This window comes from Acartia tonsa, chromosome 1 (genome assembly GCF_053477335.1).
Source record: "Acartia tonsa isolate MP-2025a chromosome 1, ASM5347733v1, whole genome shotgun sequence".
NCBI classification, from domain to species: Eukaryota; Metazoa; Arthropoda; class Copepoda; order Calanoida; family Acartiidae; genus Acartia; species Acartia tonsa.
The window spans coordinates 60,091,976-60,110,933 of NC_137260.1; the positions used below are offsets into that span (position 1 = coordinate 60,091,976).

Below are 18,958 nucleotides of genomic sequence, written 5' to 3' on the forward strand. Positions count from 1 at the left end.
CTGTCCGTCCGTCTGTTCCTTAAGATATTGGTAACCACTGAACATTGATATCCACTGGATTAGAACTAATTCTTAGCCATACAGAAAAATCATGTAAAGCGTCATATTTCAGACAGCTTCTACACATTATAGTAAAATGAAAAATCTTTAAATTAAATCTAATTTTGTTAGTCCAGGCCTTCAACCACTCGGGGCTAACAAAACTAGTTTTAATCTTATAATTCTTCATATTCTATCCGCGGAAAGCTGTCTATAATACGATGCGATAAATAACTATTATGCCATTATTTCCTGAGCTCTGTTAGCATCTTATCCTGAAAAGAAACATAATTAGCATCAATCAATAATTTTTATATTAATTCTTCTAAAATATTTTGGTATTATCCTCTTAGAATTTTTTTTAATTTTAAAAGCGAACTATAAACTCTGGCCGCAGCGTTCGGCTCCCTAGCCTGCCTAGCCGCAGCGCTCAGCCCCCTTGCCTGCCTAGCCGCAGCGGGGGGGGGGGGACTCAAATTTTCGAGGATAACGCCAATATTTTGTTAAATTTAGAAAAAAAAATACCTTTTCTTCAAGAGCTTGAATGTCATCATCGCTTCTTTGAACAATAACCTAAAACATAAAACTTATGTATGTTCCTTAATATCTCTAAAAGGGCAAAAGCAGGAAAAAAGGGAAAGCAGCCTCACGTATAGAATGCAATGATTTGAGGGTGTATTTCCTAACCCTAGTTATGCTATATAGCGTTAACACGCGTCTATTAAGCGAATCTACTAATTCACTTTGTCTCTCCGTCCGTCAGTCAAACCATACCACAATGAGGAAAAGTTATTTTCTCAGCTGCTATTCAAGATTACCTTTGTCAGTCATGTTACAAAGATATTCAAAAATTAAAAATAACTAAGAAAGATATTTTTCCAACAAATCTAGTTTTGATTTTAACAAGTGCTTATTGGATCTCTGATTTTTAGTGCTTCTTAACTTAAGCATTTTGTCATCCTTGTTTTTACTTCTAATTTTCCTATAACAAAGAAAAAAACATCTATAAAAAAGCGAAGCTCTGAAACGGTAGGACAAACGAACATTAGCACTTGCAAAGTGTCAGAACTAAAAAAGCAGAATATTTATGGACAAGTCAAAACAAAATTGTACGTAAATTCGTTTCAAAACTGTCACGGACGTATGTACGGATAAACTAACCATAATTACAGGAAACCTTCGCTTCTAATAAATTTGTGTACTTACATCGCTATCAACTTCTGCCAGTTTCCTGTTGGCTCTATCCAATTCTGACTCAAGACGATCAATTCTAAATTAAATTTCATATTACAGGGCGCAGCAGTGTTTCAAAAATTCTCTAAGAGATGGATTGTTTGTTTAATAACAGATTTTGACATCCAGCTGAATTTTGAAGTTATAATATTAAGATTTCACTGAGAATTACACGCGGCTGCCGAGCCCTGCTAAATTAAATTCTAGATTAAAGTATATTGACCCAGTTAGATAAATTGCATTCATCAAAATTGATTGAGAAACTTTATTGTGAAGTAGTTGGATATCTTATTACATGTCTGTATTATACTTTACAACTAGTTGGGATTGTTAAGGTTTATACCTTTGAAAAGAAAATTTTGAAGAGATTTAAAAACTTAGCGGGCTAAAAAACGATACCCCTCCACTCCATAAACCCCTTTTACCCCACCCCTTTCTCTCTTACTGGATAAAAGAACTGACCAACAAAAGAGTTCCATGATAGCATCCCCGTCATAATATCCACGTATATAATATATCCAATTTAGCCAATAAATGAATATATCTAATTAAAATGAGTAATCTAAAAATACTTAAAATGAGAAATTTATGTATAAATAAATAATTTGATTTTAAAATCTACCTAAATTCAAGTTCCTGTTTAAGGTTAAAGTATTCTGTTTCTTTTCCTCTTGCTTTGTCAACTTCTGCCCGCGCATATCCTATTATATAAAGTAGTAAGGTTTTTTTTGTCTGTAGATTAAGATCTAAAATGATAATGTACCGATTAGGTTATCTATTTTAGATAAGCTTCATTTAGGGCTTGCGATGGTTTTAGGTTATTTCATTTTTAGATTTAAGTCTTTGGACGGTTTTAACCTTTTTTTCTAGCCTTTAGATGCTAAGAGCGTAGCCTCTAGTCCTTGATAATGTAGAAAGCTTCGCTTTAAATATGAAATAACTACATAAACTTAAACCTCAGCTTTTGAACACAGTAATAGTGTCTGACTGATTATGACGTAAAAAAAAAAATTAGCCAATGAGAGGCCGTTATTGACCAATGGTAAAATTTATAGTGGCCTCTCATTGTCTAATTTTTTTGTTACGTCATAATCAGTCAGACACTATTACTGTGTTCTCAGCTTTTTGGCAAGTCTTTGCTTTATAATGTTTTGTATGTCCAAACACCATTAATTTGGGTACACAATTGTTCTTATCTCTTTATTTGAAGTGTGTTATTTTGCCTTAGGTAGTTTATAGTTACTCTGGGCGGAAAACCTGGTGAGTGTATAAAATAAGATTATCTCTGTTTCTTGATTGTCAAGCTAGACGATCATCTATTTTTAAGTAATGCATACCGACAAACTGACAGTCAATAAATGTAAAGTAACTTCGACCTTAATATCAAAATCTATCTTCATCTCAATATAACTTTAATTTTTGCCCAAATCTTGGTATTTAAATCATAATTGAAATGTAAATGTAATAAATAATGATCTTAGATTATCTAAATAGAAAATTGGAATAGTACCTCCTTCAGACTCTAGAGTCTTTATTCTCTGGAGCAGAGTAATCTCATTACAAGTTATGTCCTGAAATAAAAAAATATCAATAAAGCGATTTATGTGTAACTATAGCTGTCTGTGTGTTCTTTTGTCTTTTGTGTGTAGATGTTAGGGGACCCACAAATTTTCCCCATGTTGGAGCACAGAAACCAGACTGTAAATCATAGGCGTCCAAGGGGGGGGGTAATGGGCCATTTGGCACCCCCAAACGATTTTGGGGGTGCCGTAGGCACCCCCAAAATTTTGTGAACAATACCCCCCCCAAAAAAAAATCACCCCTACCTTGGGGGTGCCGTAGGCACCCCCAACGATTTTGGGGGGGGTATTTACCCCCCCCAAACCATTTTGGGGGGGTAAATACTCCCCTCAAAATAGAAAATCTCTAACAAAAAAAATTTTTCCCCGCTTCGCGCGCATTTTTAATTCTAAATTTTTTATAAAATTTAAATTACCCCCCCCAAAAATTTTACCCCGGGGGTAAATTTTGGGGGGGGTAAACAAATTTTACCCCTGCCAACAGATTTCAGGGGGGGTAATTACCCCCCCCCCCAAGCAAATTTTACCCCCGGGGTAAAAATTTTGGGGGGGGTAAAAAAAATTTGCGGCGCGCTTCGCGCGCCATTTTACCCCCCCCAAAAGAACCCGGTATTAGTGTCTTAGAAATTATCTTAGTGACGTAAAAAAAATAGGATGTGTCGATACTACTAGGATTTTTAAGAATTGTTAATATAGGCCTGAAATCAAGATTTTTTGTGCTTTTAAAAAATATTAAAAATATTTCTAAAAATTCTACATTATTTTTGCTCACTTTTAAAAAACAAAATCAACTTTTTTTTATTTTTTTTTATAAAATTATCTTTCAAAATTGAAATAAGATCTATCAGCTGATATTGTACTTCTTACATAACTCAAGAGTTGACTTACAATGTGTAAATATTTTATAGATTATTTAGCAAAATAATAAAAAACCTATATGTAATTTCGTGATTAATAATTGGCTTAATCTTACATTAAACATTGAATGATTTTAAATAATTTTCAAATATTTGCTTTTATAATTATACTTATTGTATAATACCCTCATAAGTTAACGCAAAATGCCATATATTTTATCACATATGAGCTATTTTTTAAGCCAGCTTTTTAGTCAAAATTTCAAACCAATAACAATTAAATCAAAAGATATTAGGTTAAAACTATATATAAACGAGAGTAAAGAAATAAGATATTGCTATCAACAACAACAAAAAAGGGTTTTGTCTAGTTTTTGGTAAAAATAACGCATATTTATCATTTTAAATTAAAGCTATCTTTTCAAGATTACATCTATAAATTCGTCTGTATTTTATAACTTATACTGTTACCATGAAAAATCAATTGATTTTCCATAATAATTTTATTTCTATATTAAATTTAGAGACAGCTAATTTTTCTTTAAATATAATGAGATGTTTATCAGAAATTTTTAGTTAAGCATAATAATGTATATATAAAAAAGACAATTACGAATAAAAACAAAACAATCAATTATTAGATTATTTATATCAATAAATTTAACGGAATTTGAACGTAATTGTTAAAAAAGCTAGCTTAAACAGTTTTGCCATTAAAAAATAACCTTCTTTATGAATGGTACATTCTAACAAGGGTAATGATATCCAGTAGAGCAACATATTTAACAAATATGTCTTTAAATAATCAGTCTATTTAACAAATATCTTTTTAAAATGCATAAGTTATATTACCTCTCACAAGATTGTTTAGTCCTTTGACACTGTACATAATTATTATTTGATTGATCTATCCTTAATTTTTATTCATATTCAATTTTATTGTTTGTATATAAATATTTAATACCTGTATTATAATACGGTTATTATTTTTTTTGCTATGTTTTTATAAAATAAATATCTAAGCAAATGTTACCAATTCTTATAATTATCTGGAATTGAAAAGAATTACTTTCATTCGGTTGCTAAAAAGAGGAGAAAAAGAAATGTATTGAGTCAGATAGTAGCCTTAACCTGTACAGCTTTACATTTATTTCATAGATAAATTGAAATTGAAATTAGATAAAATTATTAATTGATTTTAGATTATTAAACAAGACATGTTAGAATTATCCTATCAATTTCAAACTCTTCATGATGATTCCTATGACTAGAAAGCAACTCTATCATTGTTAACAGAAAGTCAGTACGTCAATTTAAAACATGCTTTGTGTGTTTTTTGGCTGCTATTGAAGAAAGACAACTGAAATTTTAAGTGAAAAGGTCTTTTAAGAGGTGTTTTAATGTATTTTTTTTTACAGTAGCTTTTGATGGATTATTTTAGGTTAGGTTAGGTGATTGCCCTGCAGGGTTAGGAAAATGGCCCCGCATGGATAGAGCCCCCCCCCCCCGCAGTGGCTAGAAATAGGATAAAATCTACTGTGAAAATACCAAGAAACGTCCCTTAAGAGGCATTGTCATGAAAGGGACTATACCCAAGATATATGTGCATCTACTTAACGACTTCCAAAATTTGAGGGTGCCCTCAAGTAATCACCCCTTCCCCCCCCCTGCATCTACTCTATACATTATTTTGTCTGTCTGACTGTCGGTCATGCTTAAAAAACCTTATTGTTGGAGAAATGTTATTTTCACGACTGCTTTTTTAGATAGCCAGCTGTAAGTTTTAGTCAAGATACCTTATATTTATACAGATCTGCTCCATATATTTATTGTCTGTCTGTCTGACAGATATACTTTAAAGGACAATTTAGTTTTAAAAGAAAAAAATTTAAAAAATGTTGGTGGTTTTTTTTCTAAGCGCGTGAGGGTGCAGGTACCCTATCCTAAAATAGTTATAAACCTTCCCATGACCTATGACCTATGTCCCTGCAAAGGAGAAGCATATTAGTTAGGAAGATCCTTCCATATAAATAGACACACACACACAAACATTCTTTTACTTTGATATAAGGATTAGCATTTTGTTACTGTATCCTATTACTAGCGGCTACGCCTTAGAGGCCTCTTGGGGCACTTGAGGAGGAGAGAGTCCAATTTAATAAACCAATTTATTTTTCTAGATTTTAAAAGAAAAAGACAAACAAACAAACAAAGAGACAGACAAACAGACATCCTGTTACTTTATTATATCCTATTATATAAATTAGTAAGCTAAGCTTTTTTTGACTGTAGCAACGGATCTTGTTAACCGCTGAACCTAAAGGGTTCTTCTTTACAATGAAGCTTATTATAGGTATAGAGAAGTTTATAACTATTTAGGAAGAGGGCTCTCCACTCTCCAAAAAAAATAACACCTAGAAAAAAAGTACCATCTCCGCAAATTTACTTTGTTTTAAAACTTAAATTGAAAATTGGAAGAATGAACTTTCCCCCTTACCACCCTAAAAGCTTCTAGTGATGTTACTGCTAGTGATAATATATTATAGTTTATATCAACATAATATGCGGATTTTAAGAAAAATTTAATCAAATATGCGGACTTTTTTCAACCTTTTTTTGACAACATTTATTAGACATATTAGAATTATACTATTGATTTCAAATTTTGCTCGGAAGTATGTCCTTTTACTGTATGCTATATTTACGCAATTTTGCAACAAATTTATGTGCAATTTCATTTAGACTTCAAAATTAATATTCTGCTTATTAAGTTCTGACACTCTAGCTATTGTGCGTTTGTTCTACCTTCTGATTTTTGTGCTTCGTTTTTATGGATGTTGTCATCCTTGTCTAGAAAATACAAATTAATTAATCTATGGTAGAAAGTACAGAGAGTATAAATTATTTCCTACATTTTCTTTATCAATTATCAATTATCAATCACCTCTATTATCCATCTCTTTTTTAGGGGTTACCTTTCCCACCTCCCCTCTAATCCCTCGTTTTTAGTTACGTCACTAAGATAATTTCTAAGACACTAATACCGGGTTCCCCCAAAACCAAATTACCCCCCCCTTAAAAAAATGTTACCCCCCCCAAAATAAAAAGCTTGGACGCCCCTGCTGTAAATTTTATTCTGTGATTTGTGGACCCATGGAATCTTCCAACATATGATTTTCGAAAAATTCAAAAGGTGGCTTTTTTGAGTGTCTGCAGAAAAAAAACATTTTGAAAATTTGAGTTAAATTAACTACTGTTTCTGTTCTCCAACATGAAAAAATTCCATGGGTTCCATAATAATATATTTATGTGAGTGAGAGTGATGGAAAATTTTATTTTTCGCAAGAGTGCATCAACAAATTTGTAGTTTTCTGCAAAAAATATATAAAATACAAAAATAATAAGCTTGAAATTTTTTAAAAGCAATTATTCTCTATGATTTGACTAAATAATATGATCTAATTTATTATTTGTTTTATTAATTATCACGATATATAATAATTTGCTGTCGTGATATTAAGATTTATTCAGCCCCCCGGCCCCCCCCCCTCTCTTTTTCCAAAAAACTAACACTTATTTTTCGATTCCCTTTGCTTATCAACCTTATTTGGCGGGGAAGGTAGAGAAATTAATAATCCCCAAACCGATTGGGAATTTATCAAATTTCCCCCATTAGCAAAAAAAAACCTTGGAACCCCTCCAAAAATCGTTCAAAATCCCCAACCCCCAACAACAATAAAATAATTGGGGTAATATAAATCCCAGTGCGCTTCGCGCGCCTTTTTATCCACCCAAACTTCAAATATTGATATCCCAAAATGAAAAGCTTCGATGTCCCTGGATGCCTTGCTTAAACCAACGCTGCAATCTAACTACCATTGTATCAACGTTTTTACCTGCAACTCGGACTTCAATGATTCCCGTTCCTTGCCAAACTTCTCTTCAATTTCCCTTTAAAAGAATAGTAATTTATCGCATCGTATTATTGACAGTTTTCCGCGGATATTAAAATGAAAAATTATAAGAATAAACTAGTTTTGTTAACCCCAAGGGGACTAAGGCCCGGGCTAACAAAACTAAGATTAATCTTATTACTTTCATTTCAATATTCGTGGAAAATTGTCTGTACTATATATTTTTTCAGTTTCATGGCTCTGAGGTTCTAATCAGAAATAAATCGGTATCGAAGCCATACTGGAAATATTGTTATTTATTCATAATCATTTTATTATTATTTTTACCTTATTTTATTTTCATATTCCTGTGCATTTGATTGAATTTGGTTGTCTGCGTCCGCTCTGATTAATTACAGTTTTAACAATTAGAGGAATTATTTTTATAGGAAATTGTTTATAAAAATAAAAATAGTTTTTTTGACTGTGCAGCTGCTCTATTGAATCAAATGTATGTAGGTCTTTGGTTCACAAATAGACAAAGCCACAAAAACCAATCTGTAGAGATACAGATACATGTAAATAACAAGAAAAGGAAGTGTATAAAAAGGGAGATTATTCACCAGTTTTCCCTAAAGTGCCTATTCAAGCAAAAAATCCTCCCTCCTCCTTATTTTGAAATTTAAAAAAAAATAAGGGGGAAGGGTTAGTTTTTTCGTTTACTTCTTTGGATCAATGCAGGGGCTCGGCATTGAAATTTTTTAAATTTTATTACAAAAAATAGGGGGAGAGGGGGCTAGATATGTCCTTTGAGGGAAAGAACAGTTGAAAAGATTGGCTATAAATAAATTTTCAACTTTATTGTTAAGCTCTAATTTCCTAAGAGTACCCAAAAGATTTTCATAATAGTCCCTCACATCTCCGTTCTCATTTTCCTAGAAGAAAAAAAATAATTTTTAGTATATTAGTTCAGTAGCTACTCTGTAAGTTTTGTATATCTTGTCAGTCAGTTACTTGCTGAATCGATACGCAAAGACATACGCACAATATAACATCATCAGGGAAAAGGGAATGGTATTCTGACAAACAATTCCCTTTTTTTCTCCCCTTCTTGGCAACTCCAGTTATACCAAAAAAACAAGTTTTACTCCAACTTTACTCAAGCAAAAATTAAATTTTCGGCAATTTCAAATGGAATTAATTGGCAGAATAGTAGCCCCTGAACATCATAAGGAAAATATATTGTCCTGGAATTTTGGGACTTCCTCTGAACTACTCTGATGGGGAAAGGGTTAGATAACTGTATGTCCCCATCCCAAGGACCTTGTGCCAACTCTAAATTTGGTCTTTGAAAATCAACCATTAGTGTCGAGAATATTAACACAGCTAAGTAGCAGAAAACAATTTGCTAGCAGACGAAAAAGATCCAACTAAACTCAAGACTGAAGAGGGTGCAATGTCCACCGAAATATATTTCAATAAATAGCTGGGAAGTATCAAAGACTTTTTCACTCAGTGAATTTATCACGAAAAAGATCCTTGGAAAAGGAGGAATATAAATTTAAACTATAGTTCTGTTACTTAAATAATTCTTGTATAAAGGTAACCTAAATTATATTTAGTTATTACAACAATCAATTCATTAGAATAACTTTTAGTTTATAATATGTCAGCTAAAAAAAATCAACTTCATAAAGTTGACAAAAAACATTAATATTACCATAGAAAGCTTATAATTTGATAATAATTTTCTTGTAAAAAATAAAATAGGAATTGTTAATTTGTATAATAATAAAAATCCATAGGATGTCATTTCTCTAGAAAATGTCTTTAAATATGTATATTCTTTTATTTTCTATATTTTGTTGTATTCTTATTCTTAGAACGATTATTTCTCGTCCTTGCCTCGCTTTTTATGGGCATAATTGTCCTTTCTTTGAAAATGCATAGATTAGGCTTTATTCAAGGCAAACGTCCTTTTTTTTCTCTCCCCTTTAACTGTTATACAGTTAGTTGACGTTTTTTGTCATCATTTTTAGAAGTGAAGCTTTTCTACATTTAGTGTGTTTATACGTCCATGTAGAAGCTATAGTGCCTATAAAAATATTGACGTCATACAATACAAATGACCAATGATACACAGACTATATTACCAATGGCATCTAATTGACCATATTAGACAAGTATTATTTATTTCAAACGAAGACGAAGAAAGTCGCTCAAAAAATCAGCATGTTACGTCATAAAAATGAGGGATTATCCCTTTTTCAAGGATTTTCTTTACCACTCATCCTCTCCTTATCCCTCCTTTTATGACGTCAGGATTTTTTTTGAGCGACTTTCATCGTCTTCTTTCAAACCTTACATGATGACCCCTGTGATTGAGAAATTAATAATTTTTACAAGATAGAATTAACCTATCTAATTGATTCCTATACAATTAGGTACAGTAAACAACCTCCATTTTCTTCCATCATAATTTTCCTAATGTCCTTTTCTATGCTTATCATATTTATTGATTTTCGCTTTAATGGATGCTGACATTCTCGTTATAAAAAGCTAGAAAAATATTTGGCTAGATTGCTCTAATGCAATAATCAAATAATTATAGCCAGCATTTCTCTTTAACAGTATATTTATGTAAGTGTATTGTATATGAAATTAAATAAAAAGTCTAGTAAATAACACCACTATATATATATATATATACACTAGCGGCTACGCCCCCTACAGGCCTATAGGGGCTCTTAAGTTTGGGAAGTCGACCCCCACCCCCTTTTAATTGTAGTTTTAAAAAGAAAATTTGTTGTTTTTTTTTGGAAGGGGGGGTTGGTGATCTTTTATTGGTAGGGTAAATATACCCTATTCAAAACTAGATGAAACCCTTCCCTGGACATATAAGAAGCTTAAATGTAAAAGAGAACCATATTGATTCAGCGGTTATTGAGATCCTTCGCTACTGACAAACATACAAATAGACGTCTTGTTACTTTATTAAAAGGATATATATAATATACATTTATATGTCCTAACTATGTGTTGATTTACGAGTATAAAAAGTTGTTTTTCTTCATGTTATATGAGACTTCCTTGATAATATTTATCTAATATCAAACATTATGAAAAGGACTTTTTATCTCGCACGTGACTAAGCCCAGCCCTTTAGGCTTTAACAACATATGTAATTTTTACAGGGTGCCACAAGTAAGCTGTCCTAAAAATGATTCAAATGATTTGAACATCACCTTTAAACGCTTTAATAAAAAGGACATTCAGTGTGGATTGGTTTTGGGGAGTAATGCCATTCCCCCTCCCCCCCAAAAAAACATTTAATAAATGTCCTTTATCTATTTAACTCTTATTTTCTTTCAATACGCAGAAATATGGGTTAAGCCCAGTGGTGTGCACAGTGATTCAACAGAGGGGTGTAAGGCATTGAAGGATTAAAAAAGTGAAAGGCAGCCCAACAGATCTATAGTATAGAATTATATACAGATAACTACCTCCCTTCTTTTTTCCTTCGTCTGCTTCTAAATTATTTTTAGCTACTTGGCTGTGTTAATGTATTCGACACCATTGGTTGATTTTCAATGACTCAATAGAAAGGTTGCACATGCACAAGGCGGTTGTGATGGGAAGATACAGTTCTTTAACCCTTTATCCCTCTAGTGTTTTACTCTAATGGCAGCCCTACCAAATTCAATGTTATAAATGGGTGCCGGCACCCTTATTCTGCACGCCACTGGTTAAGCCTTTATTAAAAGCGAAGCTTTTCTATAATTAGGGTCGGCCCGTCCGTCCGAAAAAAAACAATTTTGACAATTAAGCTTGCGCTCCCTGTAATACATACATATATTTTACCAGAAATATCCAGTTAAGAGTTTACAGAATATATACATTATATATATGTTTCATATATATGTAATGCATAAACTGTAATCTAGAACATTAACATGACTAAATATGCTAAGAGGAAATCATTTACATATAATAAAGGGGTTATATTACATGGATGAAGTAAATATGATTAAATATGCAAAAAGGAAATTATTTACATATAATAAAGGTGTTATATTACATGGATTAAAAATGATAAAGGGGAATATTTTGTGCTGAAACTCCGTAAAAGTGTAAGTTTTAAGGCTTAAAAACAGTAGTAGTGTGGTATCCGCCGAGGATAAGTGGCAGACACCGGAGTTCAATTAGATTACGGCAGTGTGACAGACGTGGACACCTTACTATAGAGAAGCTACGCTTCTCTAGCATTCACTAGATAATGATCAACATCTATTTCAGTTGTCACTTTATTGAAGGTTTAAAGGATACTAAAGCTATATACAACAAACAATAATTACATGGATAGGAATAAATAATCATAACATAAAAGCATTATAATATATATACAATGGTCAGTTTGGGCAATAATGATCCCCCATCCCTGGAAAGGGTGGGGGAGAATTAAGAATACAGTTAACCATAATAAACATGACAGATTCAATCATTAATTTTAAGCATAGGGAGGGGGTCGCTAGACCCCTTCCCCAGGACTCGGGGGAGGGCCATTGACCCTCCACCGAACCCTAGATCAGGGGTGCCATAGGCATGGCTCACGGTTGCCGAATACCACAACTCTCCCCTCGGAAGGCTGGGAGATGGTTTCCCTACCAGACTTCCGACAGTGGTTGAGGCCTTCGGTCCGCTCCTTAGGGCTAAGCTATATATACAAACGATAATGATTCAATGGAATCCTAGTGGTGAGTGTTTTCTTAGGGTTGATGGGCTCCCAATGTGGGATAGAAGGCAGAGGCTGGCTTGGGTTGGACACGTTGGTCGGCGCCGGCAGGTGTCAGGTTTGCTGGTGGCACAGTTGTTGCTGGAACGGTCAGCAGTGGGGCCTGCTGGTTGTTGTTGGCAGCGGCTGGGGCGCTGGCTGCCAGGTTGATTATCTGAGCAGCGGCCTGTCCTCCTGAGGGGCCGCGGGGTCTGCCAGAGGGCGGTCCTGGCCTACCTGGGCGGTCATGGCCGCTGTCAGTTGATTTCATAGACACCATCTCCTCGGCTGCTTCCCTGCCGATGGGAATGGCATCCCAGTCCACTGAAAAGTCCCGGGACTTGGCATGGTTGAGCCTAGCTCTAGCCAGAGCTTTCCTATACAAAGCTGGATGGTACAGGAACACTTGTGATATTGCATTCAGGGCTGCCCGGACTCCTCCTTGTGCTGCTGCCAGAGAAATGATGGTTAGGTCCCCCAGCAGTTTGAGGATCAACAACAGCAAGCACAGTATGGCTGCGCCATCTCCCCACTCGTGGATGGCTTGTCTAAATCCAGCCCAGACATCCAGGGCGGCCTCTCCTTCCTCCGCCAGTCGGTCAATGTTGTAGGACACTATCCCATGGTCTCCTGTGGCCGAACAGCTGCCTTGCTGAACGCAGGAGCCATAGGATAGGCCGGTCAGCATGGCGCTCTTGTATGCTGGGAACGCCAGCAGTTGTTGCCAGTCGTTCAACTCAGCCTGCGAATACAAGCCCCCTGAACTGAAGTCATCTAAGGGCTCTGTCAACAATTGCTTAGGCGTATCCAGCGGGGGTGGCCTTTTCTTAGGAGCGGGGGTTAACTCTATCCAGCCTTCCTCCGCGTGCACAGTCAGGGGGTAGGTGGAGGAGCAGGGAATCTTGGTGGCGTGTTCACTATATACTCGTGTCACAGCATCTACAAAACCTGTGGGTTCTACTGGCACTTTGTCCCAACACTCCTTGTGTTCGCGGACAACGTATTTATGGCGTTGGCAGGTCAGCTGCAGCAGGATGTCTCCCCTCAGTACCGAGAACGTGCTCCCCTGGACACGCACCGGGTGGGCCGGGTCTAGTTGCTGGAGCTTCCAGCAGTTGGCCGCTACTTCTTCTGCTGCGGTGCTTTTCATGCGCGTTTCCAGGGTAAACCCAATATAACCTGCATGTATTTGGGCTTGAAGGGGAACGTCAACATCCCTGGCCGACACTCTGGGCAGCGCAGCCGCGGCTGGGTCAGCTGCCACAAACAACGCTGGATGGTTGGTGGCATGGGCCTCGAAGTCGCAGTTCACAATCGAGGTGGGGTTGGTCATGTTGATGAAAAACTGGGCCTGATGGTCAACCAGATATGCATCCATCACCAGGCTGGGCTGGAGGCTGCGGATCAGCCTCAAGGGGCAATCTCTCCCCAGGTGGTCCCACACGTAAGTTGCTTCCCCAGTGATGCAGGACAGCTCAGAATGGGGACACTCCAGGGTCAGGTGGTCAGATTGGGACTCCACCCGTCCATCCTCTACCACGTAGGTCTCTTCCTTGACCAGCAGCCGTCGCTCCTGGAGCACTAACTCGTTGCGGTACAGCTGGCCCTCGAAGTGGACGTCCTCCCCCTCACAACCCACCCCCTCGGGGCTGTTGACGAGGGCGCCCACCATGTCGATGGTGAAGAACAGGGGATGGTTCAGCTGGAACGTCAGTGGCTGGGTCTTGCCTGGCAGCGTGTAGACTCGGTTCCTGGCCAGGTCTCGGCACGCTTCTGGGTCTATCTTGGTTGGCCTCATGAGGGTGGGGACCGAGGTCACCTTGAGGTGACCCCATACCCCACACCTGAATGTCCACTGGGACACGGTGAGCTGACAACTGTACCCGGTGGTTTCCCTCACCTTGACTTGCTGCAGGACGTGCACTTCATGGCCCAGGGGCACCTCCTGGTGTAGGGGCTCCGTGTTACACATCTTTTCTTTATTGTAGGATGTGACATGGGTGGGGTTGGCACAGTCCCATCCCACCAGGACGTAGCTGGTTGTAGGCCACACGGCTGCCAGCAGGAGGCCCCACAGGACCATCCACTAATGGGAGAGGCTTCCAGGCAACCATCTACCTCGTACACGCGGCTGGGGATCTTCAGCTCTGGTCACGGCTGCTTCTTGGGGCTGGACACGGCTGGGCTGCTCCTGGCTAGATACAAGTTTCCATTGAGCGTTATCTTTATGCGGCCGGGGCACCCCGATACCCTCCCCAATGACAGACTGGCAAGCGACTGGCACTTGCCTGGGTGTCGGCTCCCCTAGCCCCAAGTGCTCCCTTCCCTTGTCCAAAGCATGCCCAGTGGCATGGGGCTGAAGTGCATGTGGCACAGGCTCGCCCTTACTCACTTCCCTCCCCTGCCCTAGGAACTCAGGTGCATGTGGCACAGGCAAGTCCTTATTTTCCCAAATTTCAATCTCCCCAGCCTCTGGTGCAGGGGGCACAGGCAAGGCTGGGGTTTTACAATAGCTTGGATACAACACATTTAACAAATTCAACTTATCCTGATGTTGAGCAGCTAGGTTCCCTTGGCTGGCAGGGGGCTCTGGATGGCATGTAGCTGGGCTCTCCCTGCAGGCTGGTGGCGCTGGCTGACTGGGGGTGACGGGTGTCACCCCTTCCTCTGGGACTGCTGGCTTGTTCCAGGACTCAGGTCTCTCGGTGGCGGCGACGGTTGTCGCCCCAGACATCAGGTTGGAGGCTGGCTCGTTCCAGGATCCAGGTATCTCGGTGGCGGCGACGGGTGTCGCCCCAGACATCAGGTTGGAGGCTGACTCGTTCCAGGATCCAGGTATCTCGGTGGCGGCGACGGTTGTCGCCCCAGGCACCAGGTGGGAGGCGCTGGATAGCACCCCCCCGTCATCCCAGGTGGCGACGCCGGGTGGCGTCCCATACATCGATGCAGAGGCGCTGGCTAGCACCTCCTGCCTCTCTCGTTCGGCGGCTGCCAGGGCCTCCCCGTACACTGTCTCAGGGACGCTGGGCAGCGCCCCTCCACTCTTGCTGGGTAGACTCAGTCGGGCAGGTTCCATCATGTTGAGGCTAAAAGGCTGGGGCCTCAGAATCTCTGGCTCAGCGATGTTGTTGGGTTGTATCAGCTCTGGCCCCAGATGGTTGAGGCTGAAGCCTAGGCCAACCCGGTTGGGTTCAGCCGCGCCGCCCAGTACGTTGATCCTAGCTGGGACAGTCCCAAACTGCGGCATCCCATCGGCTCGGTCCGCAGCTTTGGGGGCGGCTGCTTGCTGCGGTGGTGCTGGAGGCGCGCTCCCTTCCATGTGGGCCACTCTGCTGGGCTTCCCTGGAGGGGCGCCCTTATCGGCGGTGCGCCTGCGGCTGGCTACCTGGGCCCAGTCAGCTCTACAATCGGCTGCCGTGTGACCGTCATAGTGGCAACGCTCGCACTTGGCAGAACGGTCACGGCGTGGATGGGTGCGTCTCTCCTCTAGGCTAACTTCCACAGGCGTTGGGCAGTCTCGAGCTCGGTGGCCTCTCCCCTGGCAGCGGAAGCAGCGACCTGGAACCTTGTCATCTGGAGCGACCTTCCCCATCTGGTGGAGACCCGGAGCCAAGGCGCCAATCTCCATTGGCTCCGAATCATCATACTGGGGCAACTGGATGCTGGCGGATCCAGTCAGCCCGTCGGTAGAGTCCACTAGGCACACACCTTCCTTCAGTTGCTTTGTGATCATGGTGACGGTAAACATGGCCTTACGAGTGTACTCAGGTACACTCGTAATTTCATGTCCCATCATGATGCGTTTTACATTGGCGTTACGAATTCCACGATTTAATTCGTCCACCAACAACTCAAGATCCTCATGGCTGTAGGCGTCCCGATACAGGGCACATTTAGTGGATATGTACGCCTGTATCGGTTCTGTCGAGTGTTGCTTGTAATCCCTAAACGCTTGTTTAAGCGTTTGGGATTCAAAAGCAGGACGAAATAGCATTTCACACTCGGCCTTGACCTGCTCGTAGGTCAAGGCTTGGCCTGCCTCGCCAAACAGATGGGACGCCATTTCCGCCGCTTGCCCTACCAGTGACAGTAGGAGGGCGTTGCGGCGGTTGAGGGAATCATGAGGTGGCACGCGGTAAGCCGCCCATGACATCTCGAGTCTGCGGATATGTGACGACCAGGATTGCTTGGGCGGCCCTCTATACTCCGGCAGATTGCTCAGCATCAGCTTGCGGTACTCGGCTGGGGCCGGCTGAGGGTCATCCTGGAGCCATCCTGGGGCTTGATCACCTCCTGGGGCTTGTGGCTGGTCCATCGGGTCAACGGTTCAACGGCGGGGCACAAAGTTATACAATACTAAAATGAATGGTTTGTCACTTGAGGCTTTCTAGCCTAACAGCCAACACTGTTTGTATCACTAGGTTGGTAGTTTAGTTGCAAAGATATAACTTAGCTGTACTTATCACTAGTTAGGTGCTGAGGTTGTAGGGTAGGCTGGTAGGGGTAGATAGATGTTGAGGGTCTGAACTGCTGTCAGGAACTGATTGGGTTTTCCTTTATCACACTAGAGCTAGAAGGAGAGAAGCTTGTAAGTCTTTATTTGCTAAAAATACCCCTGTTAAATGCTATGGAGTAGCTCCGCTCCGGTGTGTGTGTGTGTGCGTGAAATCTCCTGTCCTTGCAACGCGCGTACGCACCGTCAAATCCGCGCACACGGGGAAAACGCGCTCTTATCCCTCAACTCGATCTCTCATTGGTCCGCTTCGTCCGTTGAATTTATGATATTTTCCGCACTCTGTTGCGCTACCCGTGAATGGCGCTCTGTGTGCCCGGTCGCTAGCCCCACACTACAGACGGACTTAGTCTAGTGCGGGTAGGAAGGGGGAAGCGCGTGAGGGGACGGGGGTAACTCCGTCCGTTCCCCCTGTGAGGGAGGGGGTGTAACTGTGTGCTGGTGTAATAGTGCCTTGTCTTCTTAATCCTAGGCTTATCTATTATATCACCCTGATTGTATTTGCCTTCAATGGAGAGGGGCTCCTCCCTTTCCCTTGGAATAAGGGGTGTATTGTTGTTGTGCTGTGGGCTTGAGGTGATTTGATTGTATATCAGGGTCTTTATTATATTACATCTAGCTTCTATTTTTGTCCTTATCACAATTGCATAACAGATTTGTTTACCAACCCTGTTCTATTTTTAGCTGTTATCACAATACACAATAAATCCAAGCCTGTTCTATCTTTAGATTTATCACAACACAACAATTTGTTTGCCAAGCTTTGCTCATAAATCTATTGTTTAGCCATCACACCAGGGTGGTAATCCCTGCAATGTGACATAATATCTATTTTTCTAGATGGGTGGCTGCGTTGTAGCCTCTCAGGATACTTGGAGTTGACGTAGTTTTTCTCTGTTCTGGTGCACTACACTCGTATGTTGGCTCGCAGCTTGCAGCTATGTGGCATGTTTCAGCCTATCGGCGGCAGGGAATGTCCCGTCCTGCTAGCGCCGCTGATCCAAATCCGGCTGATGGCGGCAGGGAATGTCCCGTCCTGCTAGCGCCACTGGTTCGGATCCTGCTATTTCTTGCAGTAAAGTTGGCCTATTTTCAGCCGTGTACACTTATTTGGCTTGTTTCAGCCGGTCCGCAGGCCTGTTTCAGCCCTTTGAGCGCTCAATTCTCCGTTAGATATCGGCGCTGCTCGCGGTTCTTCGTCAAATTTCGCTGTCTCGCTTCCACAACTGCCGGATGCAGAGTTAAACTTTGCTGTCCAGGGTGGGTAATTCAGGTTGCTTGCGTCAGTTTTGCCAGTTTCACTGCTGGGAGTACCTTAGCCTCAGATGCGCGTCTGCTCTACACTTGTGGTTCGCCGTAATCTCACACAGCTGTCACCAAAAGTTGTGGTATCCGCCGAGGATAAGTGGCAGACACTGGAGTTCAATTAGATTACGGCAGTGTGACAGACGTGGACACCTTACTATAGAGAAGCTACGCTTCTCTAGCATTCACTAGATAATGATCAACATCTATTTCAGTTGTCACTTTATTGAAGGTTTAAAGGATACTAAAGCTATATACAACAAACAATAATTACATGGATAGGAATAAATAATCATAACATAAAAGCATTATAATATATATACAATGGTCAGTTTGGGCAATAATGATCCCCCATCCCTGGAAAGGGTGGGGGAGAATTAAGAATACAGTTAACCATAATAAACATGACAGATTCAATCATTAATTTTAAGCATAGGGAGGGGGTCGCTAGACCCCTTCCCCAGGACTCGGGGGAGGGCCATTGACCCTCCACCGAACCCTAGATCAGGGGTGCCATAGGCATGGCTCACGGTTGCCGAATACCACAGTAGATCGATAATATTCACTAAATATGTGTATTCCTTATAGAAGAACCATAGACAAAAATTATTTATATTTTTACATTTTGTGAAAATTATCGTTCTACTACTGTTTTTAAACCCTTAATCTCATATCACTACGGAATTTTAGCACAACCTTCCTTTATTCAAGTTTGATTTCAAATAAAGTTTCTGTTGAACCTCCCCCTTTTTCCATAGTTTATTCGA

General features: G+C 40.1%; 1 protein-coding gene across 1 annotated transcript in view; it reads right to left on the minus strand.

Moving 5' to 3' along the window:
- Window positions 1-200: 200 nt before the first annotated feature.
- Window positions 201-18,958, minus strand: part of LOC145325397 (uncharacterized) — a 40,774-nt gene continuing 22,016 nt past the window's right edge. Inside the window, exons 8-15 of the mRNA XM_080168388.1 lie at window positions 8,482-8,537; window positions 7,951-8,007; window positions 7,606-7,660; window positions 2,783-2,843; window positions 1,895-1,973; window positions 1,246-1,309; window positions 565-612; window positions 201-314 (exon numbers count right to left, since the gene is read on the minus strand). Coding sequence (XP_080024514.1) covers window positions 285-314; window positions 565-612; window positions 1,246-1,309; window positions 1,895-1,973; window positions 2,783-2,843; window positions 7,606-7,660; window positions 7,951-8,007; window positions 8,482-8,537 — 450 coding nt within the window. The 3' untranslated portion in view covers window positions 201-284. The remainder of the gene's footprint in view (window positions 315-564; window positions 613-1,245; window positions 1,310-1,894; window positions 1,974-2,782; window positions 2,844-7,605; window positions 7,661-7,950; window positions 8,008-8,481; window positions 8,538-18,958) is intronic.